We start from the raw sequence: 27,218 nt of genomic DNA on the forward strand, positions 1-27,218 counted from the left end.
CACTAGGAATACAGGCTAAGTACTTCCTGTCTGTATCTGGAAATGAGTCAGAGAAGCTCTTAAAGGAACAACGTATTCGATACAATGTCGCTTAGTTTCTTTTCTGGCTGACTGTTACACAAATATAGCAATACATATATAAACGTTTACCTGAAAATTTCCGCAGCATGGAAATCACATATTGGTTTATTTTTATTTTAGCAAACGAGGGAAAGCAATATAACGATTCAATTGAGAACGACCCATCTTTCATTTAAGACAAAAAACAAGCTAGGACACACTGATGAATACTAACACAAGAACGAATTGGTTATTGTGTCACAAATTTCACATTTATGTTATATAAACCATGAATGAAACCTCGTCATTATATGCAATGCCATTATGTCCATTTATTTCATGAACTGTAAGTGAAATGCACAGCATTGATATATAATAACTTGTAGTACAATTGTATTAGTTTGTGTCTACTAGTAGTGTTCTTATTGGTGCAGTGCAGTAAAACTGGGAAAAATACAAAACGGTATTATTACACAAAATTGAATGTCTTAATCATAATTTTTTTGTGGTTCCCAGACAGTACAGAAAAAAAAACTGCAGGTTTGTTTCAATCAGATTGCATGTTGGGATTGTGTGACATCCTAGTAGGATGAGGCCTGCCAGGTCCATCTAGTGTATCTTCAGAGGGCTACTTATTCCTGGCAAGGGTTGAGGTACAGTACACAGAGGCCTGCTACTGTAGCACAGAGTGCAAAGCAGGCCTGCATCCTGGAAGGGACACCAGTCCATCACAGGGCACACAGAGGAAAAAGCACAGGGACAGTTTAGAGACAACTGCTCTTATTGGCACTTCTTTGGCGAATGGTGAGTGATGCCACTTTGTATGCCACCTACTTATACGTAATGTGAATATCTGGGATTTTCTTTATGTTATTATTTTTATTTAAACATTTAATCATATCTAAACTATATGTTCTGTCATTGTGGGAACATACTGAAACTGTTTTCAGCCACATATCTTGTCTTATAGAAAATGAATGACATACTTGGAAAGAGGAAAAGGAATGATAATCTATGTTGGAATAATGGGTTGTGGGAGTATGGAACAAGCCTCCCAGTAATGTTGTTGAGGCCAATACCGTGGTTTCTTACAAGAAACGACAGAATGAGATCCCTGGATTAATTTACTCGGTAACTGCCACGTAGGGTAAATGCATTGGATAGCCTCCTAGTAACCTTTCATACTGTATGTCCTTAAGAAGGACAGGAATAGTCTGTATTGGTGACTGTCAGTTGGTAACTCTTTTAGTAATCATGTGCAGGCGGTGTAAACATCTTTAAACCTTGTGTGTGAATGGTTTGTATCCAGTATCCATATATCCCTTTTCTTGTTCCACTGGTGTCAGGTCTGGCATTCTTTAACCATCCTGCAAATTCAGTGATGAGCGCGTTAATGCGATTGCATGAAATGTAATCACATGCATATACAGTACTGTACAGTATATACTGTAATTAGACAATACCATAATCATGACACCTACTGTAGGTTAGAGTGAAACAGAGAACTATGATTTGAATACATAATAGTATTGCAACAAATTAAATATTTTTAGATTTTCATACATACCAGACCAAGATATACTTGATCAGTGCATTGATGCTACCCTAGAAAGCATGGATTGATAAAATACCCTGTATTAGTACAGGATTATATTGCATATAATGGCTTTTTTTCCTTACACACTATATTTCCTTACACACTGTATGTTCTTTCTGCTTTGAACTTTGTAAAATATTTGATCAGTGTTATATCTATACAGTATATTTAAGTGTTGCTGTATTTGAATGAAAAACATACACTCTGTGTATTGTTTTCTTTTTTTCTTCTTGTATTTTATGCAGTATTGCACTGGTATTTTCAGACACCCTCAGAAACATTTAAAAATAATTATGATTTCAGGTTCATAAACTTTGTATTTTTAGAACTTCCCTCTTTGGAAGAAATTTCTATCATCCTTGGAGTTTCTTTAAAGCTAAAATAATACTTTGTTAAATATAAAAACTCCACCCTGTCTTCAAGTCATCCAAATCCTCCAATCTTCACCAAGGTGCCCTTTGTTTCATATAATGTAATTCTTATCTACAAGTGAGTGTTAATCAAGTCTTGATCTTGTCTGAGATCTGTCTTATCAGTCAGGGTTGTAGTTTAGTTCTGTTTTGCTGTTTTTTCTACTTTTGTGGTGTACAGAGACAAGATGTAGATACATTTATAGAGAACACTTCAACCCTTGATAGATAAAACAAATTATGAATTAAAGCTGTAAAAAACATTTTGTGTTTAATTAATTACAAATTCAGGTCAAAATATACAGCCAGGACATTTAATTTTTTCAAACTATAAATTCCTGTTCCCCACAGAAAGAACAATTACTGATAAAATACATCATTGATATCATGTTAAACTATATACTGTAATTATGTAAAGTATTATATACAAGACAAAGCTGTACCAATATTTAGATAGCAATTAATTCACTGATCTGTTAAACAGTCAGATTGTTTCTTTATTTTATACTTTTTATTTTATTTAGAAGGTGACAGTTGCATTTTTTTAAATAAAGTTGTTATATATATAAATATATATAGATCTTGTTTTCTAGTTCTTTGAAGATTCTTTAAGATGTTTTTTTTTTTTTTGCCCCAGGTTAACTTCTCTTTTTAACAAGACTTTGGAAAAGAAATCTACTTCACAACATGTTACTGTTTTTTAATCAGTCAAGTGGGTATTTTATATTTTGCTTGGCTGTTTTGAATATTTCATAGTCTGAGAATTGCACAAAGTACATTTAGCAATTTACAAAAACAAAAGTATAAACCACAAACAGACATAAACACAGGGTTTGTCACAAAGATGCCTTGTATAAACTAGTAGTGATGAATGGTTTGCACTTACTGTATATATGAAATGAACTTTTGACTTGCATGAAAAAGCTTCAAGATTGGAGAAGTCACATTTCTCCTCCTGTATTTTCTCTGCTTAATACACTGATAGTGTACGAAAAAATCAAAAGTGTTTTTTTCTCTGAAAATAATACTTACACCTAACAGCAGAGTAATATGGAATATAATTATAGCTGTATCTGCAAAGCTCCTAGACACTGCAATTAATTGAGGTGGACTGACTACTTTTTTAAGAAGGTGTATATAGGGTTTTGTCAAAAAGAAAAATAAGGGTATCAATTTGAAGTAAAAAAATCTGAAAGCCTAGACATAATTATTGTAAATATACCATTTAATGTGCACTGTGTCTACTTTCGGTCTGTATTTTGTAAAGTGCAATACTTAACACAAAAATATGAAATAATACATGAAACTAGAACACAAGGCTTTAAATTATATGTTACTTGTGTTTTTCCTTTTTGTTCCTGAGTTTTTCTTTGCTAATGTTCCTTCTAGTTATTACTGTAGATAAAAAAAGGAAATAAATAGCTGTCTCTAATGCACAACACTATTTAGTTTCAGACGCATGTTTTAACATTAGTAAAAATGTCAGAAAGCTGTGGACTATAGCAGCACTTTGTACTTAATTTTGCATCTGGATCTTGTATGGTATGATATAGACTGCAGATCTCACCCTTGATACTGAACTCTCAGGTGTTCTCACCCCTGATATTCCTGGAGGAATATACAGTGCTGTATGTCTTCTGGTTTGGTCCAGGTGGTTCTGATCCAGCTAAAGTTCTAAGCACAGGTTAATTGATTTTAGTTTTGTATTTGGGGTTTATCTATAGATTTGCATCCAGCTCTGTACCTGTACTAATTTCTGAGATTTGAAGCTTTCAGAACATCTCTCAATGAAGTGTGTTGAAATGTGACTGACTGGACTCTGAAAAAGAACAAAATGATCTTTGTGGGAGTTTTTGGTCGTCATACATTCTGAAATAATGGCAAGCAAGATGGAAAAGCAGCTGGAAAGCTGGCAATAATATACATTTCCAGTAAATAAAAAAATTGATATAAATTATTTTTTCATCACTGATATAAAAGGTTTGGGCATATGACATGAAATCAATATAAATTATAATTACATAAATTCAACATGTTACATCTTGTCATTTGAGCACTCTTCAGGTCTGGAAACATTTTTACTATCAATGTTTAACAGTGTCATATTAATCCCTTGATTTTAATATTCTTCTGCCACCAAGTGGAAAAAACTGCATACTGTAGCTGTGTGGCAAATAGAGATCTGCAGAAGGTTGAGTGAATTTTTTCTCTCTGACTGGTCAGTGATACCTGATAAACATTTTTAGAAGACTAATTTCTACAACACTGTCAAGTACTAAACATTATTAGCAGAGTGAATAAAATAGGCCTGTGTAAAAAAATGTTTTGTGAAATGTGTCTAAAGTTGCCAGCAAAGATAATGCTGGAATAAAAACCAAAACAGCTTAAAAAAATGAATGTATACTTTTATCCCATCACAGTACCCTTAAACAATATTTATTTAAGTACATTGGTCGGGTTTTTATGTTTTACAGATTGGAAAAGACTAACTTCAAACAAAATCTTCTCTACTCCATTACTTGAATAAAGGTACTGTGAAAGAAACAACTCAGCATAGTACAGTTCTCTTAATCTTAATCTTAATCTAATAAATGCTACTTCCTAGGACAAAAAGATGACTACTGTATATAGAATGTGCCACAGGTACTGTACATTTACACGACTAAGTGTAAATCTAGCATATGTGAAGTTATTTCAAAATCTATTCAGTAACCACCTAGGTAATAAAATATTTTAGCACACACTATTAACATAAACAGTTACTGTAGATTGCTATTATGATCATTCAGCTGAAATTAAAAGTGGCACTCTTACTCTGAAACCATACTGGTTCCAGAGGTCAAAATGTTTTTTTTTCACCCTCCTTCAAGTAGTGAACCATTTCCAGTGCTCCTCATTGTGTTATTAAATGGATTGTAAGTTGACATCCTCCTTTCATTTTGATTGTAGACTTCTCTGTTTATACTCTGTAGGCTTCAGAGTTTAGTACACCTGCATAAAACATAAGCATCTTCTAAAAACACTGGCAAATACTAACTCTAATCAGTCACTAAAAACTGGCAGCTGTAGAACTGCTACAGACAGCAATTAATTTAGAGAACTAATATGCATAACTAATAATGCACATTAGTAAATAGGCTTTTAATTCTTAACAACACTGACTCACTGAACTTAAATAACAACAAACGAACAGCTATTGTTTATTCATTAAAACAATGAGCTTTACTTAAGCCTTATAGACAAAGGTCTCTCCAGTTCATGAAGGTTTTTTAATCATACCCTTATTTTATGAATTTTTCAAATGTCTGGATAAATTAATTAGTTCAGTTTTAACCTGAAAGCTAGGTAGACTACAAACAGCACTAAGCAATAATACTCTGTTATGGGAAAGCAAAGGTCTGGGTATAACATTATTTGTATTTTTTTAAATTAATCTTCATAGAACTACAGATTTGTTATTTGCTTTAAGGGAAAGGTGGAGTTGGTAACTGCTAAAAGGAAAAGGTTGAATTGGTAACTACTAATTGTTAATTTCTAAAATTGTTAAATAAATCTTTTAACTCATTGAAATGTCCCAAATGTATGAAAATTATGACCGTAATTTCATTAACATCTGGTTGTGATAATTTTAAGAGCAAAGGCCCTTTATGTCACAATAAATGATTTTTTTTGTTTCTAGCAAAACTATGTTGAAAGCATGCTGAAATCACTGGACTTCATGGACTTTTCAGATCCGAACTCTGGGACTTTCCACAAACAGCTCTATGATGTATTTAAAACCTGTAGCACCACACTGTTGAATTAAATTCAGTTTTAAAGACAAATGTGTTTCTGAATTTTTATGAATAACTATGTATATTAATCACATAACAGCAGATAACCCTGGAGATCCTGGAGGTTATGGAGATAAAACGTAGATATCAAATATTAACTTGCTTGTGATTCCTAGGTTCAATTATGTAATGTAGTGTAACTACACATAAGCAGAACTTGTTACTGTAACTTTTAGTTTAAATTACTTGGGTAAAAGTTTGCACACCAGTTTATGTTTTTCATTTACCATTCCATGAATTGATTAAATATTTTCACTCAGGAAAGGTGGATATTTATGTAGCCTACCATGTGTACAAAATATGACTATCTATTGTTTTCAGATTACACTGTGAAAGTTTGCGCAAAAATAAATTTGGTGTTACAACGAAAAATAAGTCTTTCAGTTACAATTCATCACATTTTCAGGTCTAAGATTTAACATAATAATAACTAATAAAAACAAAAAACAATCAAATTATGAAATGATTTCTATTAAATTACACTACTAGGACACAAGTACATGCAACAAAAAGTGTAGATCCTTTAAATCTACAATATAATTTAAGATTCCCAGGTAAAATATCATAAGAATTAGAAATGGTAGAGATCTCCTATTTATCTTTTAATACTAAGTAAAATCATGGATAAAAAATTGTTTTACAAAAATGGTGCATTATGTACAAAAGAAAATTGCCAGATAAAATAAACACACCTGCCAGAACATAAAGGCTAATACGTAATTCTGAATACACATTTGGCTTCATGTCCTTTAATAGTAACATACTGTAATGTAAATTACTACCAGAAAGTACTTAAAGAAAAAGTATTTTTCTAAGGGAAAATAAATAAAACACCAGTGTTATACAGTATATACTATATACAGTATTCATTATGTACAATATGTATTTGAAACAAGTGTTACTATTCTAATGTCTGAATGAACAAAACTACAAGATAGAAACAATTTTTTTTAATAGCTTGACTGATTATCTTCATAAATACAATAACACAATTTGTATCCTGAAACCTTGCATCAATTTTCACATAAAAGTACCATTTAAATAAGCTTTTTGTTTGAATTAATTTACATTGGTAGATTTTGCCATCCAGAATCCATGTTGGCTGAGCTATTTCGAGAATCCATCCATCCTCTGTCCATTCACACTCATATGTATACACCAGGTGATTATAAAGTAGTCCCTTTTTATTTCTATAAAATACGCATGAATGAGCTACGTATGGTAGCTAATCAGTAACAGTAATAACGGGGGGCTATCACCACAGCAATCAAAAGACACTGTAACATTGACATACCACTTTTAAATAGTCATGCAATGATATAATGTGACCTCAAGGTAATGAATAACATACCAAACAGCTGCATGAAGCATGTCCCATGAAATGATAGCAATTTTGCAATGAATAGCCTCCTTGAACCCTCCGATTTCAGTGGATTAACTTGGTATACCCACGCTTAAAGCTACAGAAATAAAAAGGGACAGACTTCAGCATCACATAGTATATAGAGCTATATATAAATATACACATATACATACTTTTGAGATGGTTTACTCTGTTTTAGCTATCAAACTTGTCCATAAATTTTGCCGTTGAAGGCGAAACCATCCAGTTTGCATAAACACTATCATTTGCATATCTTGTAAAGACAGGGTTAGTGCCATCAAGTCTGGTGAGCAGTACGGGGCTCTTCTCTGGCCAGTTCGGGTAAGACATGCCTAAAAATGAAAACAGATAATTTTTTCTGCACTGATGAATCAAAATGTTAGAGTGCAGACAGTAAGACTCTCAAAGAAACCTTGGCTTTGGTGAACCTCATAAATAAAAGGTGACTCTGAAACAGCAGTATATTATTTGCTTTGTAATATTACGTATCTAACTACAACGAGACTCACTTTCTATGACCTATTCTGGTTTATACATTTGTTTTGCTTTTGTTTATAGTCTTTCTAAATGAGTAACAATAGGCAAACTATCAACAAGAAATGAGCTGTGAAGTAAAAGGAATGTTCCAGTGCCTGTGTATCAGAAAAACCTTGGCCACCAAATAAACACAGACACAGATTTGAATTTAATGTAGTAGAAGCTGGTGTACCAGCTTAATGGTGAACTTCATTAGATTTCATTTTTAAGAAAACATTTACTTAGTGCAAATATTTTGTAGCTACTGTATGTAAACAATGAACAAGCAAAAGATTACAGCAAGCCTAGAGAAAAAAGAAAGGTAGAATTCTGATGAGAAACAAAAGCTGTTGGATATTTCAAAATACAGGAACGGTTGTTATTTGTTAAGGTCAGATAGACTTGGACAATTAAACTAAAAAAAACATTTTCTAGAAGTCAAGAAAAACAATTTAATCCATCCATCCTTTTCTAATGGCTTCATCCAATTCAAGATTGTTAGGGGGAGCCGGAGCCTATCCCGGCAATCAACAGGCGCGAGGCAGGGTACACCCTGGATGGGACACCAGTCCATCACAGGGCACACACAGACACAGACACGTACAGACTGACACCCGGGCCAATTTTCCCACAAGCCAATTAACCTGCCAATATGTCTTTGGACTGTGGGAGTAAACTGGAGCAACCATGCAAATACAAAGAGAACATCAACACCATGCAGAGAGAACACCGGGTCTGGAATTGAACCCAAGGCCCCAGTGCTCTGTGGCAGCAACCATTGCTCACCATGCCAACCCAAATAATATAATATACAATAAAAATGCAGTTTGAATTAAATATACTGTTTAAAAAGTACTGGATAAGAATGCATATTAGATAAGATCAATACAAGTTTCTTTTTTTCTTTATTAAGAATTAATTTTGTATCATGATCTTATGATTAACAAAAAAACAATGAGAGATTATGAAACATTTTCCTAGTTTTAAACCAAAGGACTCTGCATGTCTCACAAAGGGTTTTACTGTATGAATTCAACAAGAAACACCTTAGTCAAGGATAAGTAAAGCAAACATAGGTTAAAAAATGATTAGATTGATGATTGCGAAGCAAGGCAAATGCAAGTGAATTAAATATTCAATATTTAATTGTAGGAATATAGTTAAATGAAAATGAAGAAAAGACTACTTTGTGCCATAGCAAATACCACACAGCCACTATGAGAAAGCACAATGATAAAGACAAATGCACAAAGTATGCCATGCACATAATACTGCTGATGTGAAAACTGTACATACAGTATAAGTTAATGTCTCCACTTCCATTCATTGCTGTGGATTTTAAACAGGCATTGATTTGTCCATAGCCATAATCTGTGTGGTACTACTACATAGAAAACAACAAGTCATGAAATGATCAATTATTTCTTAAGCATAAAATGTTCCAGGATTATTTTCCTGTCCAGGAAGATAATCAATCAAATTATAGAATGATATATAATTTCTGGTGGAACATTTTTACAGTGTTTTAAAACATTTTAGCTATGCGTGTACTGTACCTTGTTACATGTGTCTTCTATTGGACCAGTCTAAAATGTCACCAAAGCTGGAGCCCAATTTGAAAGCCTTATTGTTTTCCCCATCAGCACTTCTGCATATTAAATTAGAATTTCTACATTTCTGTCTTGCGCACAGTACAAATTGCAGACAATTGGAACAGTTGATTAGCCTTCACCTATTTACAGAGTGTGATTATATCACAGATCTCAACTGAGAGGACCTGATGCAAATGTAAACTAGTCTCACTCAACAGGCGACTCAAAATGGCTAAGAGAGCACTTTTCGAATTACAGTATTACATTAGTTTACACTGCATGCTGTTTTTATTTACTTCTATTATATTGAATGAAAAACATTTTCAGTGCTTTCATATTTACAGTATTACCTGAAAAGCCAACATAAAGCTTTTTTGTTGTACTAATTGTTGCAAGAGTAACAAATAAAAATTCTCAATTAACAAGTAATAGTACATTTTAGCTCTATTTGTGGACTCAAGCAAAAGGAAACATATCTGCTGTCCACCCAGTAATAAATCTAAAGTATGTTCAAAATGACATTCCAGAGAGAGCCCACCTTGGGTGGCGACTCTTCGGATAGCCATCATAAAAAGTAAATCCAATATGAAAATTCCTCACCTAGTTTACTTCTGAAGCAGGTCCAGATCTGCCAAAAGGAAATCTAACACTTGCGCTCAGTTTGTTGGACATTTTCTGTCATAGATTTCCAGAAAGCTTGACCAATAGTCACAGACAGACTACAAAAAAGCCAATCATGGCAGAAAAAAGTAACTTTTAAACTGAGTTTTAGAATCTAGTAAATGCATGTGAAATTCTACCATAGAGCTTGTTCTCAATCCATGTGGAGGGGAGTGTGCGAGGGAGGGGAGCATTATTACAGTCCACAAGAGGGGTGTCCTCTTCAGAAAGACCGTCGTCATACAGCAGGGAGTCTGCGGGGGTGGAGGCAGCCAAGTCAAGGTAATCCTGCCACAGGCAGAAGGGAAAAGAACAGCATAAGCAACATGGCTGAGATAACAAGGGCTGTATATTATTGGAATGAATCAAATCTGAAGTTCATACTTCTCATTCCCTCAACATTGCTGAGAGGTCCTACAGGGCTATTATGGAACAATGGAACAAGTAATAGGTTTAATCCATGCTGAAAAAAAGAAGAAAGAAAACACAACGTTTCGGCCATGGAGCCTTCTTCAGGTGTGAGGCTCCATGGCCGAAACTTTGTGTTTTCTTTCTTCTTTTTTTCAGCATGGAATAAACCTATTACTTGTTCCTTTGCAGCCTACACATTCTGACGCAGCTACCCACCTGAACTATTATGGAACAATGTTATTCTGAACTCTTCCTGTTTCTTCTTGCTGAACTACAATGCACTTAAGATATAACAGTAATACACAATAACATTTCAGCCCTTAAATCCCCACAAGATATAATAATTAATTTATATGTGCTCAATAAATAACAGATTTACACGGCAAATTATTTAGCTATTCACCTTCAAATGCCAGTATGATCCATATTTTTACACTTATCAAGCCAAAATCTTCTCCTTGTTTTGAGCAGAGATATGATTTTTCTACACCGGAAACACTCATAATTGAATAAATTGCTTTAGGTTTTCAAGCTCTCATAAAGGGAATATCCTTTTTAAGGAAATACTTAAAATATTTTTTTTCTGGTAACCTGGACAGAGATGCTCTTCTAAGAACAGTACCTCTGAACATTTGCAGTAGCAAAGAAAACTGTAAAATTGTTTGAGATGGTTTCAAGTAAACTGCTTGTTGCCTTAATGTATGGCCTCTAATTCACAGGATCAAGCAAGGAATTGCAAAAAGGACAGTCTTTCCCAGGAATCGATTTTGATGCTAGAAAGATAGAACCATCTGACTCCATTCAGATTCATCTCCCATTCTTTAAACACCAATAGTGCTCAATTCACTCTTCTGCTGGTTCTGTTGGTTTATCCCACTCTTATCTCCTTCATACTCCCCCAAAACTGATAGAACAGTGTATGACAAAAGCTCCAAATGGTCTGAAATTATACAAATTTATAACTCAACAAAAATCCTTTTCAACTAGAATAAGAGCACTCCTTCATTATTTAAAAAAAAACACACAAAAAGAGTAACATTGATTTACATGACCACAAAAGCAGCAATATATTTAATAACTAATGCCTCAGGTAGATTATAACTAAAACAGGATCAAGGCATGAGCCAATTAATATTAAAAACACAGATATTTTATGCATTATTGGAAATTCCTACAGATACAGATAGTGCACAAAAATGTAACCAAATGGGTAAATGAGGGACATTAAGTATTTTAAAAGTAAGGGCTTCCACACAGGTAAGACTTGTGTTAATTAAGTAAATAACACTCCGTCATGCTTAGGGTAGTATAAAAATGCTAGGCAGATGTATTTGCCTAAAAATTAAGGCTACCATGGCTGCAAGAGGAGATCTTCGAGACTTTGAAAGAGGGGTGATTGCGGAGACCCTTTTGGCAGGATCTGTAGTGACCATGACAGCTCAACTTGCTGATGTTTCATAAGCACTGATATCTAAGGTTATGTCAGTATGAAAATTCAAAGAAAAACTGCAGTTTTCAACCTAGGCGTGAACAACCAGTTTAATCAAAAACTGCCAGGAGCTATACACAGCGTGATACTCTAGTGGGGTTGTAGTGCACAAACTGCAATCTGGCAAGGCATGTTTTTCAGTCTAGTGGTACAAAGAGTGCAGGCAATGGTCTACCAAAGAGTGGAGTAATATTATGTGGTTACAGAAATCATCTTTCACCATGGTCTTGTCAAATGGAAACGTGTATGTGTAGCATCAACCTAACAATCTCTACTGCCCTTAGTGCTTGGTTTAAAAAATGAAGGGCTCTTGTGGTTCCATAAGAGCACACTTACTGACATGGTTTGGGTATACTAATTTCTTTAGAACGTAAGGTAAATCCTAAATAGTGTTTAATGGTTAATGAGTGATCATCTCTACCCCCGTTCTGCACCACATCTACTTATTATTAATTTTTGGCTATCTGAATGTTGAGTGTAAAATCTTTGGAATTGTTCTGATCATTGATGTTCAGCATTTCCTTCTTGCCTGGAGGGGTGTCTTTTTAGGACAACAAAGCCAGCATCCAAAGAAAATGTGTGGTTGCCCAGTAGTTTGATGAGTATGACATTGATGTTATCTATATGTCATGGCCTTCTCAGTCATATGGATCTAAATCTATTTGAGCATTTACGGGATATTCTGGAATGACCAGCTTCAACAAACAGTTGACTGACTTTGTTGCTGAAGAATGTTGGTACATCCCTTTTTCAAAACTCCAGTCATTGGCAAACTAATGGCCACAGTAAATACAAGCCACACTTGGTGGCCCAACACCCAATTAATTACTTTACATTGGTGTTTTAGTTTTTTGTCCACTACTTGTGCTTTATTACTGACTTCAGAATGTGTATAGTTTGTCTAAACAAATGTGAAATTTGTGTAAGTCTAAGAACTTGTATTCTGATCTGAATTTTGTTACCAATTTTTTATTCAGAGTAATACTTTTTGTATATTATCACAATAACTCAGTTTAGTACTATAAAGGCGGCTATGAAACAATTCTGCCCCCTGAAAGTGTATGCTAGGCTCTTACTCTGCTCTTCACCATCATCTTTTCAAGCTCTTTACTGATTTCTGAAAATGTTGGCCTCTTGTCTGACTCTTGTTTCCAACAGCGGAGCATCAGATTATACCTGTGGGAATACAGAAACGGCTAGTTAGGAGTTTTCAGGTCAGAATGAAAAACAATGTGCGACTTTGAAACTATTTAAACACTATTGCTTTAGTACTTTGGGCCTTCAACAGGACCCTCTATACTTTTCTTTTTATTTTGATGGAAAATAAATTACAATTAATGATTTCGAAGAGAAAGTTAACCAGCAAAGAAAGTACAATTATATGACATAAAGCAATTTATCCCTCCATTTTCTAACCACTATATTCAATGTACTGTAGGGTCATGTGGAGCTGGAGTCTATCCGGGCAAGCAACAGACATAACGAAGGATACAACCTAGATGGGACGCCAGTTCATTGCAGGGCACACAGAGACAAACATAGACATGCACAAATTCATACTAGGGTTTATTTTTCCAGGAGCCATTTCACCTACCAGTATGTCAGAGACAGCAATGCTAACCACTGCACCACTGTGCCACCCACACAGAACAACATACTTCCACAAACAAGACTAGTGTTGGACTGCTAAACAACTTAAATGAGAAGATGCAAATAAAAAAATGCTATTCTTTTAACCATTCTCAGAAAAAAGTGCAAATATTCCATGCTTCCTCCAAGGCTGCAATGAATGATATGTAAACAAAACAAAAGATTTTTGATACACCTACAGTGTATGTTATAATCAGGCCCAAGGCAATGCTTAGGAAGCTACAGGTTATTTCCTTTAGCATGTTAAGGTCCTCTTGTGCAATACCAATCTCAAAGACCTTATTGAATCAATTTAACACCATTCTAAGCCATAATAAAACTTGATTGCCTTAATAATGTTTTCAGGACTACAGCCCGCAAAAATAACTCTACTTTATCAAAGACTATGGATTTAACTCATTTCCTAACACATAACAAAATAGGTTATAAAAAGACCCGGAGGCAACCAAATGGATTAGCTTATACCATATGCATATTCTTGATCTAAAAGAAAAAGGCTTCTGAAGAAAGACTTCTTAATATTAGTTTATATGAAGTGTGCACTGAGAGCAGATTAGTGATACACGGTGCTAAGATACCCTTTGTAATAGAAAATATCCAACGCTTGCAAATTTTTCCATTACATTTCCCCATATTCTTTATGTCTTAGTCTTTATAATTGCTATGAAAGCTGCCTTCGTGAGCAAAATCTCCAGAAAGAGAAATAGCAAAAGGCACCACATCATTAGCATTCTGTGAGAGAAAACACACATTTCTTCACTGCAGTTCTCGGGCTTCTCCATCCTGTAGCCTGTCTTAAGGAGGTTGAAGAGACGCTCTGGGGCAATTCCAGGGTATGGATTTCCTCCCAAGGTCACAATCTCCCACAGCAGAACACCGAACGACCATCTGCAAAATAAAAGATGACGCCATTGAGAGGACATTAGTCTGTTCAGCTTTATTCTGTAACACCGGAGTTACGGAATGTAACCGGTTTAGCCGGTGTAACCCTGGCGACCTGGCCAAAATATCCCATTGGCCCTTACCAATCGTGGCATCCTAATAATCCTCATCTATGAATTGGCTTCATTACTCTGCTCTCCTCCCCACTGATAGCTGATGTGCGGTGAGCGTACTGGCGCACTATGGCTGCCGTCGCATCATCCAGGTGGGGCTGCACATTGGTGGTGGTGGAGGGGAGTCCCCATTACCTGTAAAGCGCTTTGATTGGAGTGTCCATAAAAGCGCTATATAAGTGTAAGCAATTATTATTTTTATTACTTTATTCAATAAGAATGGTCTTATGGTAAGAGTTTGCAAGTCCAACGAATTTACCCATTGTTGTTATTATTATTGCCCACATTGCTTATTATTAATCAACAAACAGGATTAAATGCAAAACAAAATAGAATGGGTACGTGGGTGACTTTGTAGATGACATTTTCTCCAATACTGCAATGCAGTAGTATGCATCAGTTTATTACAATGTAAAAAGGTTACTTTAAGACATTATTTTAGTCTACGGTAAGTCTTTGTAAATCTAATAATTTTCTAATATATTCAACATGTAAATCAGATTCCATGTAGCATACTACATTCTCTATAAGTCAATCCTTTGTTAATAAACAGCACAACACAGTGGTCAAATGGGACTTTAAGTCATTTCAGAACTTTGTACATGGGTAGAGTACTTACACATCACTTTGCGTTGTGTAAATATGATCAAACAGGGACTCAATTGCCATCCATTTCACTGGAATTCGACCCTGAAGAGAGCATAAGATTACAAATTAAACTTAACTAAATGGAATAAAAATGTAATTTTGTTAAGTAATAAAGTTTTTGACCCGAATACTATACTTGATACTACTATAACAGGGCTTTTTGAAGTGGTTAATTTGTCTTCTTTGGGGCATATCGGTCAGTTCTTTTTTATGCTATTTTCCTGTTAAAAACCTTCCTGTTAAAAATAAACATATTTATTTCCATATGTTTAATTCAAAATACAGTAAGACATTGTCACTAGCTATATATTTGTGTAACACACAAATATGTAATATTCCTATATTTTTAAAAACTGCTATCCTACAGTATATTTTTAAAACGTCTTCTCCACTGTCCCATTAATGTTCTTAACTTATCTTAAAACAAGGAGAACTGACTTTTTAGAGCTTCTAATAAGACATCTGCAGTATTTACTCCTACTCACCATCAACTGAGAATGGTGCTTTAGAATAATCAGCTGTTATATCTGTATATATGCGTGTGGGGGTGTACAGTGAAGCACCTGATGTGTTATATGGAAAATATAGCTATAGCTGTGGCTGAAAGAAGTGTTTGAGAGAAATAAGGTAGTGTTACCTTGCTTCTCTTTACATAGGAGTCCTCCTCATAAACATCCCGTGACAATCCAAAATCTGAGATCTTCATTTTACGCCCTTCTGCTACCAAGACATTTCGTGCAGCTAAGTCACGATGAACAAGCTTTTAAAGACAAAACAAATGGTAAAAAGTTAAATTCAAGGAAGGAAACACAGCCACCCCAATTATTTTTTCACATCTTCAAGTCATACAAGTCATAAAACAAATGGGTACTGAAAACTTTAATGTCCTAGGAACCTAGGACCATTGGAAAGTCTAGAATAGGAATATCCTATCAAGGTCCTGATGGGAAGCTATTAAATTGGTTCAATTAAGCCAATAATTGGCTAAATGTAGACTGTTAAGAGTTGAGGTGGATTAAAAACCTGCAGACACACTGGCTCTCCTGGACTAGGACTGGACACCCTGGTCTAGAAGAACTAGCCCTTTATTCTGTTGTAGTTTTCTTATATCTTGCAATTAAAGTTATATTAACACAGATGTTTTACATCACTCAATGTTGCTAGTGTAATCAACAACCTAACTTGAAGATGTTTAGCCATATAGCAGACATTTATGCTTATGAGTGCCAAACCATTCTTCAAATGCAACTTTTAACATTAAATCTGTCTGTGATGAATGTATTCTGTATTTCAGTAAGTCTGCAACTACAAGACATGAGTGCCCTGTTCTATGAAACTTCAGTAGCTCAAAGCCATACTTTCATTTCAGCCAGGTACTGCATTCCCCTGGAGATCTGCCAGGCAAAGGAGATGAGGTCGCCCATAGTCAGTGCCCTCTCATCAGGGTTTTCAAGGTAGCTTGAGTTCCGGTTGGCATCACTGCCCATGTAGCTGGGCCCGACCTTGCGACTCTCTCTCAGGAAATTTCTCAGCGATCCATATTTAGCATATTCCACTATCAAATACAGGGGACCTGGGGGGAGAAAAATTCAAATGTAACCACCTGTTAAAAGTAACAGGAATGCTGTATACTGTACAATGCATTTTTTGCTACACTATAAACTGGATTGATATTCATTCACTCACACCATATTCTAACACACCAACAATGCCAAATATGTTGAGCAGTAGTTACCCAGAGTGGAAGCCATTTAACAAAATTATATCACCTGATAGAGATGCCTATTTTATTCTGGTGCTGATAAGGACACAAAAATGTCTTTGATAATTATGTATGCATACTCCATTTTTTAGCTGATTTCTGCTAATTAAACTTCAGAAAAATTTTCTAATGTGAACATACTATATTATTTACAGAGCCTGTTGAATACAAGTCATATGAGTGGAATAATACAGAAATAAGTCCCGCTGAGGTATTGACTAAAAAATAAGATTCCTCTAGTGGTTCACATTATGTAATTTCATTTGAAGGAGAAAAGACTTCAGTATAGCTCTTCCAGTACAGAGAGGCTGGGACCTTACCGTCTTGACTGCAGGCTCCATAGAGTTTGATGACATGAGGGTGGTTAACCTGCTTCAGCAAAGTGAATTCAGACAAGAGGTCTCGCAGCTCACTGTGGGAGGCATTTTCTGTTTAGGAGTTAAAAAAAAGAAAATGTCTTAAATACCTACATGCATTCAAGTTAATAATAATTATTTCTTGCATTTATGTAGTGTTTTTTCATCCCAAAGGCTCCCAAAGTGTTTTACACATAGGAGGGGACCCACTGTATCCACCACTGCAGTGCCTAGGTGAGGTCAGTGTCTGGTAAGATTGAAAATGCTATTCATTTATGGTGACCCATATATTTGAGAAACAGCTTGGAAATATGGTATCCTGAGCTTAGCAGACAACCAATTAAAGAAAATGTCATTGATATAAGACCGCCAAAGGCAGTAAACCAGCTGCTATATCATCTGTTCCTGAAATGTTATGAACAGTGTGTTTTTCGCTTTGCACTCAATTTGGAAAGTTTAGCATTTAAGGCAGATAAATACCCATTGCTCATTCCAGAGTTTAGATATTTTAATACACTGCAAATTGAGATTTATGATAGTTATCCCAAATTATCTCATTAAACATTAATAGAAATTAAAATAAAACTTCTGTCACACATTTAATTCATTTTACTTTACTTTCATGCCTTCCAAATATATTAGAAAATCAAGACATTATTAACGTAAAAGAAAATGACATTGAAATGTGACACAACCAGTAACATAGGAAACAGGAGGTATTGTAAATTAAATGAAATTGGTATTAGAGGAAAGGTTGAGAAGTTAAAAATGAAAGTTTATTTTTTGTCAGCTACAAAAACACTACATTTCAGTTGCTATCTATATAATTGAAAATATATGTATAATAAAAATAAACTACAGTATATCATGCACAGTAGTATTTATGTACAGTATTTATAAAAGTAGATCATTTCCCTTTGCCTTCAGAGGGAGGGCTTAAAATGATAAATTAAGATGATGTACAGTAGTACAAGATGATGTACAGTACTTAATTTAAAGAAAGAGTAAACCATTCTCATTGGCCATCACTGTACTTAAAATGATAAATTATGAATTGTTTTAAATTCCTCCTAAAACTTTGAGTTACTTTTTTGTTTCTGGGCATAATTAAAGCACTACACCAGAATGCCAAACTTTAGGAACCTGTCTGAAAAATGGCTTCACAATATCTAATAAGTTTCATTTTTGTAATGTCATTAAGCAATTAATGGGATTTCAATGAATTTAAAAAAAATATTACCTGCATTTATTTGCCCCTTTAAAATAAACGTAAACACTGCATGCATAAAATGTAACTGGCTAATGATAACCTTTGTGTTATTCAGAGAAGTGATGCAGAATGTGTTTGAGTATATCTAGGATGTGTATATCACTACCCAGAAACCTACCTTTCAGCATCTTCACTGCGACTGTAGTATAGCCTGTCTTCCCTTTTAGCCGGAATGCTGTTGCCTTGACAACCTTTCCAAACTCCCCTTCTCCAAGGGTTTTGCCCAGCACCAGATTCTTTCGTGGGAATTCCCATTTTGGATCCTCCTGTGAATATATATTAGATCATCACATATTGTTTAAATATATTTTACACAAACCTTGTGAGACAGAGACAATGGAGATTAACCTTTCCAAAGTGACAGTTGTCACGCCCTCTGCAGCCAGAGGGCGCTCCTTCTCTGTCCTGTCTCTTGTTTCTGGTGCTTTGCTGTCCTTCCAGTGTTTCTCACTCTCTGGGGCTATATATTTCTGGGTCTTTCATTTGCCTTCACTCAGCATTGACGCTCGGATGTCCTGAGACCCACCTAGCACCAGGTCTCCCCACGTCCGCTACCTGAGGGCATAGGTTTCTATACGGCATTTCCTGAACAGCTGAGCCCGGGCTAACCCCCGTCTCGCCGCTACGCATAGGGCCATTCTGCGGTTTGTCCTTTCCGACATCCGTGACAACAGTCTTGCATACTTGCATGCTTACATACTGTACAACACTGAAACAATGTACTGTATGGCAATTAAAATATATTGATTACAAAATTCATGAATATCCTTAAATTTGGGCAATCAATTATAATTGGCAGCTCTGAATCTCAAGGGTGGCTCACCAGGCACCTAACACATTTGTGAGGTTTAGTTACTTTCAGGTCAGAAGCTCTAGGCTGACTGTTTATTGATTCCAAATATTGCATGTTTCTACTTTCATTGCTCTCTACTGCTCTCTTGGTCCTCTCACTAACTTTTTTTGATGAATTGGACTTTTCCTTTCCTCCCTCATCTTTTTGTCCATTCCAGCAATCTTGCTTCGTGACTTCAATATCCACCTTTCTATTTGCAATCGCTCCTGCTTCGATTTCTGTCTTTTGCCACCCCACCTACTCACAAGCCTACTGTTGGTTTAATCTTTTCTTCTCCAAGGACTGCTCCTACCCTCCTTTTCTGTGAGCCCCTCTGGAACTAATCCAATCACTATTTCATCTTCTACGTATTGACTTTTTCTCTGAACTGTGCCACCACTACTCTCTTTACAGCCAGCCTTGAAGAGATATGTAGCATTTGGAGCTGTTAAGCAGCCTTCTCAACTGAGTTTTTAGAAGGGGTCATGAAGAAGTCTACTTACTGTAGATGCTCAAAGAGCAGCTTAGTTTTTTGTTTAATGTTATTGAGGTCTGGGGTTTTTATTATTTTGCCTCACACTGTAAATAAAAGCGCACTATCTCTTTAGTTCTTTTTCGTAGCAATCTCCTCTGTGATGCACTTTCATCATCTCAAATTAACATCTCTGTCTGAACTCCTTATCTTCTGATTCTCTTCCTTCCCTTCTGTTTACATCTCTCCTATTACCCTATTCCTCTTGACTCCTCCACCCTCTCTCCCACCTTCTCTGTCAAGAACATCAGAGTCTTTCTTAAATGCTCTTTCACTTACTACCATCCCATTTCTGCTCTGGATTGCTCAAGCCAGTAATCTGGGTATTGCTCTTCTTTACCATTATGTGCAGGATCCACCCCTTCCTCACAAACTTGTCTTAACAACTACACAACTCTAGTTCAGACCCTAGTGTTATCACGCCTGGACTATTGCAACTTCCTTCTGGTTGGCCTCTAGTCAGAGCTATTTGCCTATTCAGCTATTCAGCTCATTCAGATTCTGCTGCTTGCCTTTTCTCTACCTTTCTTTCTCTCATACCATGGCATCATACCTGTTCTCCTCTTTGCTTAGCATCTCAAGGGCCCATTCTCATTCCTAGTGTAATGGATAACTCAATAAAATTAGAAGAGCTCAGGCCATCACCACCGTTCACTTTCTCCTTAAGACTCATCCGTTTCCAATCTGTAATTAGAACTTCTGAACTTTTACCACCAGCTGAAGCTGCACTCTGCTCAGTGGCATTCCTTATTTACTGTGATCAATGATTCCTTACCTACAATATACTGTATGAGGTTTATCACTCAATGGTCATTGTGTGCACTCTGTCTCTGCAGAGGTGTGATAATTAGTAAGGCAACTCTAAAATTATTTAATTTGTTATCTACACTTTTGCAAAAATGTGATCAAGACACTTACAGGGATTTTAAATGTGTCCACAGCCACTTGGTTCTCCATGGAATCGACAGAGGGCCTGCGCACATTGTTGGCTGAGTAACTGATAGGGTAGGATTGCGCAGGACGTCGGAATGTCATCTCAGCAGAGGCTATTGGTGGCTTGGGAGAGTTCTTGTGATAGCGGTGAATGAAATAGGAGGAGAGCAGCACAGAGACAATAAAGGAGAGCAAGACTGCAGTGGCGATAACGGTCTTGCAGACATCATCACACATGACCTCTGAAAGAGACAAAAGTATGTCAGAAAATGTGCAGATCTGGGTATCTTCAGAGAGGAAAATACATTTCAGGTAAAGTGGACACAACATAGAAAGAGCTACCCAGTTTTGAAACAAGCAGCACACATCTTTTTCTCTTGTTAATCTACACTTTAAGTGCAGGCAGTGGGTGTGGCTTTGAGATTCTATGAGCCAATTCTTTTTAACAGTTTCTTGTTCAAAGAGAAAGTTTGCACCTATAATATATAAAGCATCTAACAATGTAAGATAAAAAAGTAATGCATGTGATAAGGATTGAATTAGAAGTTATTTACGTCCAGTAATTCTGAGAAAATATTCCTATTAAACTGACTTTTAAGAACATAAAGATTTCAAGCAGGGGAAAGTTTTTTTTTAGAGTTTCCTTTTCATTGCATTATTACTATTATTTTTAGGGCTTTGGAAGCATTATGTAATGATGCAATACACCTGGATTTCCACATCTTATTACTCTTACACTCCACCTCTCAGAAGAAGTTGCAGCTGACAATAGAGTGAGTTGCATTTGTTCAGCTTTCTGCACACATAGGACTTGTAACGAGTAGGATACATTAATGACTGTCAATGGGAAGATTCCAACTGTATTGATTTGGCAAGCAGTCACTAACCTTCAATATCACTTTTCTCACAGAAGCAGTTCTCTGAGTAGCAGTAACATGTTCCATATCCAGCTTTGATACCAGACATCAGGCCTTGTTCATGACCACCAATGATCCTCTGAGCTAATAAAAGAGAAAAAAGAAGCATACTAGGCTTGAAATTCTAGAGCGGACTATTAATGTTTTAGTCAATCTGATGGTATTCAGTTAACTAAGTGTTTTGCAATATGAATTTAACATACTATTAGAAATATTTCTTTTAAATGCCAAATGTTAAAAACATTAGGAAGTCACAAAATAAAATTCTACACTTTTTAACACTTTCTGTAAATTATATGTTCATTCGTATAAATAACCACTTCACACAGACTTAAATTACACTAAAGTAAAAATTGATTTTATCCCAATAGCAGGTTTAAACTGCATTGGAAAGCAACACAGTAATGAAAATTAAGAGGGTTAAATTTGTCAAAAGCAAATGGATTTTTTTAGGGAAACAGCAACCGAGAAATTAGGACATAAAATAGGTATTTGTTATGTAGCAATGGTTTGTAAAACTTGTATTGGAAACCGAACTTTTGGATTAAGTTTATGTGTCAAGTGGCACGCTGGCCAGAGGCTCTTAATAGAGAACCAATTAGAGAATATTTTGGAATTGAACAAATGCACTTTTCTAGGGTATCTCTGAACACCCCGTTCTTTACAGGGACAGACTGGTGTTTCTTACTTGTGCAGTCTTGAGGACAAATTGCCTTGTCCTTGGCCTCAATGACATCACAGTGACCGTCAGGACAAGTCTTGAGGCTTGGAGAGCAGGTGGAGTAGTTGGTTGAAATCCCTGGAAAAAAAACAACAAGTAGTGTCGAAAACACATTTGGAGGCTACTTTTCTTTTAGATAGGTTGCCACTCTATAAGCTCCATAATCATACTGTAAATTCTGTTGAAAATAATAAAAGACAGCTAGACAGACAAAAAGAAGGATTGATAGGTTTAGGTTTTAAAAACAATTTTTATTCCATTCAATTAAAAAAACAACACAACAACAACCTCACATCCACCTCTTCCCCACACAACAAATACTGTAACAACTATGATCAAAAACACAGTTTAAAATGAAGCAATTACTCCCCAAACCTCACTTCAACAAGATAGCATTAATTCCACATTTTTTCACAGCACACAGCACCTCCCCTACTGCCCACACCTCCTGGAACAAGTCAGTCTGATCGGTAAGCCTGTAATGGGCAAACCCTCACTTCAGCCTGGACACTACTAGCACCCCCAAAATAGCTATCACATCCAAAGTCAAAGCATTCGTCACCTAGTTAAACTGGCTCTCAGTAATAGCCAGTTTAGCTGAAGCCAGTAAAAGGTTAGCTAGCTGGTACTGATCTTCTCCTTTTTTGGGGTATTTTCTACATAGACCCTGAGACGACCAAACAGTCGTTTCAATCTGGTGCAGTACAGGAGGAAAACAATGGAAAACAGTTTCCCTCTGCAAACAGAAAGGGCATCTGTCATCAGCTCCAGGTTGAACAGTTTCTAAAAATTAATTAGTGGCTACAACAGTCTGCAGAATTCCCCACCGTAAATCCAGATTCTTTTGCAGTGGTAGCTTATACGCACTACTCCATTAGAGCTTTTAATCTACCTCCACATTTAGCTTCTCTCTCAAATGTATTTCAGCAGATCTTGAGTGTTTTAAAATGACTAACCTTAAGACAGAGTGAACAAAATGATTCTTTTCTAAAGAACGACAAAGAAAATTCTCTATTTAAAACTCAAACATTTCAATAGCTGATGACAAATAACACTACTCTTTGGTTGTGCCTGAGATTCAGAAAGAGGAGGCTCTGTTTGTACAGTGTTTTCTGTGAAAAAGTGACTGAGCACCTCCAGATCTGTGTTCCCCAATGCTGCCTGCAAGTTTCGATAAAAAACAAGCTGATACAATTCCCTGATCTGACCTCCAACAGAGGCCACAGCAGCAGCACTTCTTCCGTTCTTTCTGTCTGTGTCAAGCAGATGACCCTTTTTTGTGACACTCTTTCTCATTAAAATAGCAGTACAACTACTGTAGGAGAGATTAACAATGGACAATTCAGAGCAAATTTGTAGATGAAAGGCTCCTCTAGAAGACAATTCGCACTCCCAGACTCAAGCTTTCTTCCTACTGCTCCTGTAACCATTTTAAGTAACATATTCAGATAAAAACTGGGCAAACAATGCAGCCTACTGACATTCATCAAAAACAGCTGTCCATCAAACTGCAGCCCCCCTAGTTTGTGGAAGAAAGCAAAAGCAAGGTCTCTCCAGAGCAGAAGGCCAGGAGAGTACAATAATCTCTGCAGTGACTGGAGTCAGAAAGCTGCCACCCTGCTGATGTCAATGAGGTCTTGCCCCCCCTCCCCTCAACTGGCAAGAACTGCACACTTCCTGCCTGTGGAATCTGTCCCAGAAAAAAAAAGTTTCCGAGTTTCTGAATCTCTCTCATGTTAGCTGGTGGAGGATCCACACACATCAGCCTGCCCCACAGCACTGAGGAAACTAGATTGTAAGAGGAGAGACTGGTGGACAGTTACATAGGTGCAAGAGGGAAGATTACATTTGCTGTTCCCCTGTCTCCACTGGCATCTTCCAGTGGGAGACCCCAAGCCACTGCACGTCTCGCATTCTGCCCTCTGTCTTCTCTCAGCACATGACAGGGGACAATCCTTCTCCAGGTTCCTCTTCCCAGCTGCTATAAACAACAACAGTAGCAGCAAAAACGGTGAGAAACTACCAATAAAACTGTGGACACCTGTTACATGACTGCTCTAACATGACAGGAGTTTTGATTTCATAAAAAACTAAAATGCAGAAATTAGCATTTGGGTGTAAACTTATTGTTAAGCCTTTGAACAAAGATAAAGACTGAGAGCAAGTGCATTTAAGATTGAGAATAGGAGACACATCGTTATAAAAATCAGTAATGGAGTGTGGAACAAGCTACCAACTCATGTTGTCGAAGCTGATATCCTAGCTTTTTTTAAGAAATGGCTGGATATGTTTCTTAAATCAATCACATATGGTACAAGAAACCATGAACTCATCAAACTTTCAATGTTCTTGTCTTAAACTCATAACAGAGGAAAGGAAATTAGAAAGCAAATGGATAACATAGCACATTTACTTTTTAGTAGTATGATCAAAAGTGCATTGTTTCTCTTTTACGAATTGAAGTATTATAACAATTTAAAGAAGAACATTTTCCCATCACTTAAAGAAGAACCTACCTGTCCCTACAAGTGTAACGGTCAGCTGTGTTTTTGCCTGTGTCTGCTTGTTCTGTCTTTCTTGAGCTACAACAATGTACTGTAGGTCCAGGCAATCCTTGTTTCGGAGGGGATCAGTACGATTGACATATAGAACTGCTGAAGTATCCTCTCGACTCTGCTCAATAGCAACTGCAGCATAGCACGTTTTGACCGGCAAGGAGGCATTCCTGTCTATACTAAGTTTGTAAGTGACTTCTATTCCCTGGAATTTCTTGCAGTTGTCCACACAGACAGTGCCAATCTGAAAAAAATCGCATTCAAAACAAAGGCATTATTTCTCCTTAAGCTTGTCTTCACTGCCAAAGTCTGATGCCCTCAAACATCAGTGGCTGCACTATTCAGTGAACAAATATAGATGAAATCAAACACTCTAAGAGAATGTGAATTGGGTTATGACAATGAATATTTAAAAGACAGCCTTGCCCATTTGTGACCTCCATTGTATGTACCCATGCCCTCTAAGGAAACTCGTGTCTCACTTGCCTGACTAGAGAAATTATAGGCTCTCTGCTGCCACTCCTTGCCTTACATTGGAGTTTAATTACATTTGGAGGTTTTTGATAATGAAAAATTCTATTTTAAATAAAAAAGAGTAAATGCAAGGATACCTGTGTATATGGGGCAGCTTTCCGGTCTACAGTAAACAGGAAGCTAACATTGGTAAAGCTGATGTAGACGGGCAGTACGGTGATGTTGAAATGAAGCATTACTGTTCCTTCTGGACCATGGAACTCTGTGTCATTGACAAGATAATCCAGCTGGAGTGACCTTTTCTCCTCCATTGATAAGGTTTTATTTAGAATTAGACCTGCAGACACACAATAGCATTAGAAGCATGGCATGAAAAGAGATCTTAAACCACAAAAGTGTTAACGTCTGTTTCAAAACCGATCTCTACAATTACTCACCAGGAATCTCTACACAAAAAAAATAGAAAAAGATATACAGTATTTAACTTAAGAATTCCTTCACACAGGTGACATTCATTTTAGATACAATATGAAACCGCTCTGCATACATACTCAAACAGAGAACATTTGCAGTGTATTAGGGATGTCTTTGTTTTTGAGAAGGAAAAAAAAACATTTATTTAAAAAGTAGATTCCTTCTGTCTTTAGTTCCTACATCTGACCTGGTTAAAGAGCCAGGATATGAGTGATAGTAGACAGGGAGATACAGTATTTTGCCAGGCTTTATAACCCCAACACCATGTAAAACAAATGCACTTGGTCAGACAACTGACTGGATGGCAGAATGTCAAAGGACAGAATAGAGTGAAGAAGGGTGGAGAGAGTTTATTTCCAAGAGAAATGAATCTGTACAAGACTGATTGATTAGACATTTGTTCCCCAAGCCAAAAAAGCTCCCCATCTTTAACTGAACGTGATGTTGCCCTGAGCCCATTACTTCACACAGGGGCCAACTTGTTGCAGAAAAGTACTATAAAGTATTACAAAAAAAACATTCAATTAGAATTGCATTTAATTGAATTAGAGATGCAATCATAACCCATTTGTTTTACTGCATTTACTTTATTCTGTCTTGCACAAAAGGTAATATTTAACTTGTGAAGTTCTTTACTTTTATCTGGGGTCTTTAAAGAATATACAGTACATGCTGTTTGGATCATCTCACCTGTTTCATAATTAGCTAATTGGTGCGTGGATGATTTTTCAAAATTACTGTATATAGGATAACATTGAATAGCCTAATAACACTGAAGACCTACAGTACTACTCTTGTTCCATTTTCAATTGTTTCCACTGTTTACAAATTTACCTTTGGCACCATATCTTTTCACACCTAAGGGGTTAAGTTCCTGGAGCAAAGAAGTGATTGAAAATTAAATTAATATTTGAGGAATTTATTTATTATTCCAGCATTGTTTTCTTCAAAAAAACTTATAAAGTGTGAATGAGAAGACACAAGTCAGGGAAACAGCAATGCTGCTCAAGAAATTAATGCCTCTCTCTTCAAATACCGTGATAAGCATCATTATCCAAAGGAACAAGTAATAGGTTTATTCCATGCT

The 27,218-nt window shown here is 36.2% G+C and overlaps 1 protein-coding gene across 1 annotated transcript in view; it reads right to left on the minus strand.

The window, feature by feature from the left end:
• Nucleotides 1-6,835: 6,835 nt before the first annotated feature.
• ret (ret proto-oncogene receptor tyrosine kinase) overlaps nucleotides 6,836-27,218 on the minus strand; it is a 44,631-nt gene continuing 24,248 nt past the window's right edge. The window contains exons 6-20 of the mRNA XM_088916503.1: nucleotides 25,795-25,994; nucleotides 25,145-25,427; nucleotides 24,475-24,609; nucleotides 22,596-22,706; nucleotides 21,878-21,991; nucleotides 20,976-21,232; nucleotides 18,812-18,959; nucleotides 17,388-17,495; nucleotides 16,664-16,878; nucleotides 15,943-16,065; nucleotides 15,277-15,347; nucleotides 14,353-14,490; nucleotides 13,029-13,128; nucleotides 10,193-10,340; nucleotides 6,836-7,616 (exon numbers count right to left, since the gene is read on the minus strand). Of these exons, the coding sequence (XP_088772629.1) occupies nucleotides 7,459-7,616; nucleotides 10,193-10,340; nucleotides 13,029-13,128; nucleotides 14,353-14,490; nucleotides 15,277-15,347; nucleotides 15,943-16,065; nucleotides 16,664-16,878; nucleotides 17,388-17,495; nucleotides 18,812-18,959; nucleotides 20,976-21,232; nucleotides 21,878-21,991; nucleotides 22,596-22,706; nucleotides 24,475-24,609; nucleotides 25,145-25,427; nucleotides 25,795-25,994 (2,309 nt within the window). The 3' untranslated portion in view covers nucleotides 6,836-7,458. The remainder of the gene's footprint in view (nucleotides 7,617-10,192; nucleotides 10,341-13,028; nucleotides 13,129-14,352; nucleotides 14,491-15,276; nucleotides 15,348-15,942; nucleotides 16,066-16,663; nucleotides 16,879-17,387; nucleotides 17,496-18,811; nucleotides 18,960-20,975; nucleotides 21,233-21,877; nucleotides 21,992-22,595; nucleotides 22,707-24,474; nucleotides 24,610-25,144; nucleotides 25,428-25,794; nucleotides 25,995-27,218) is intronic.

This window comes from Atractosteus spatula, chromosome 5, assembly GCF_055471065.1.
Source record: "Atractosteus spatula isolate fAtrSpa1 chromosome 5, fAtrSpa1.hap1, whole genome shotgun sequence".
Classification (NCBI taxonomy): domain Eukaryota; kingdom Metazoa; phylum Chordata; class Actinopteri; order Semionotiformes; family Lepisosteidae; genus Atractosteus; species Atractosteus spatula.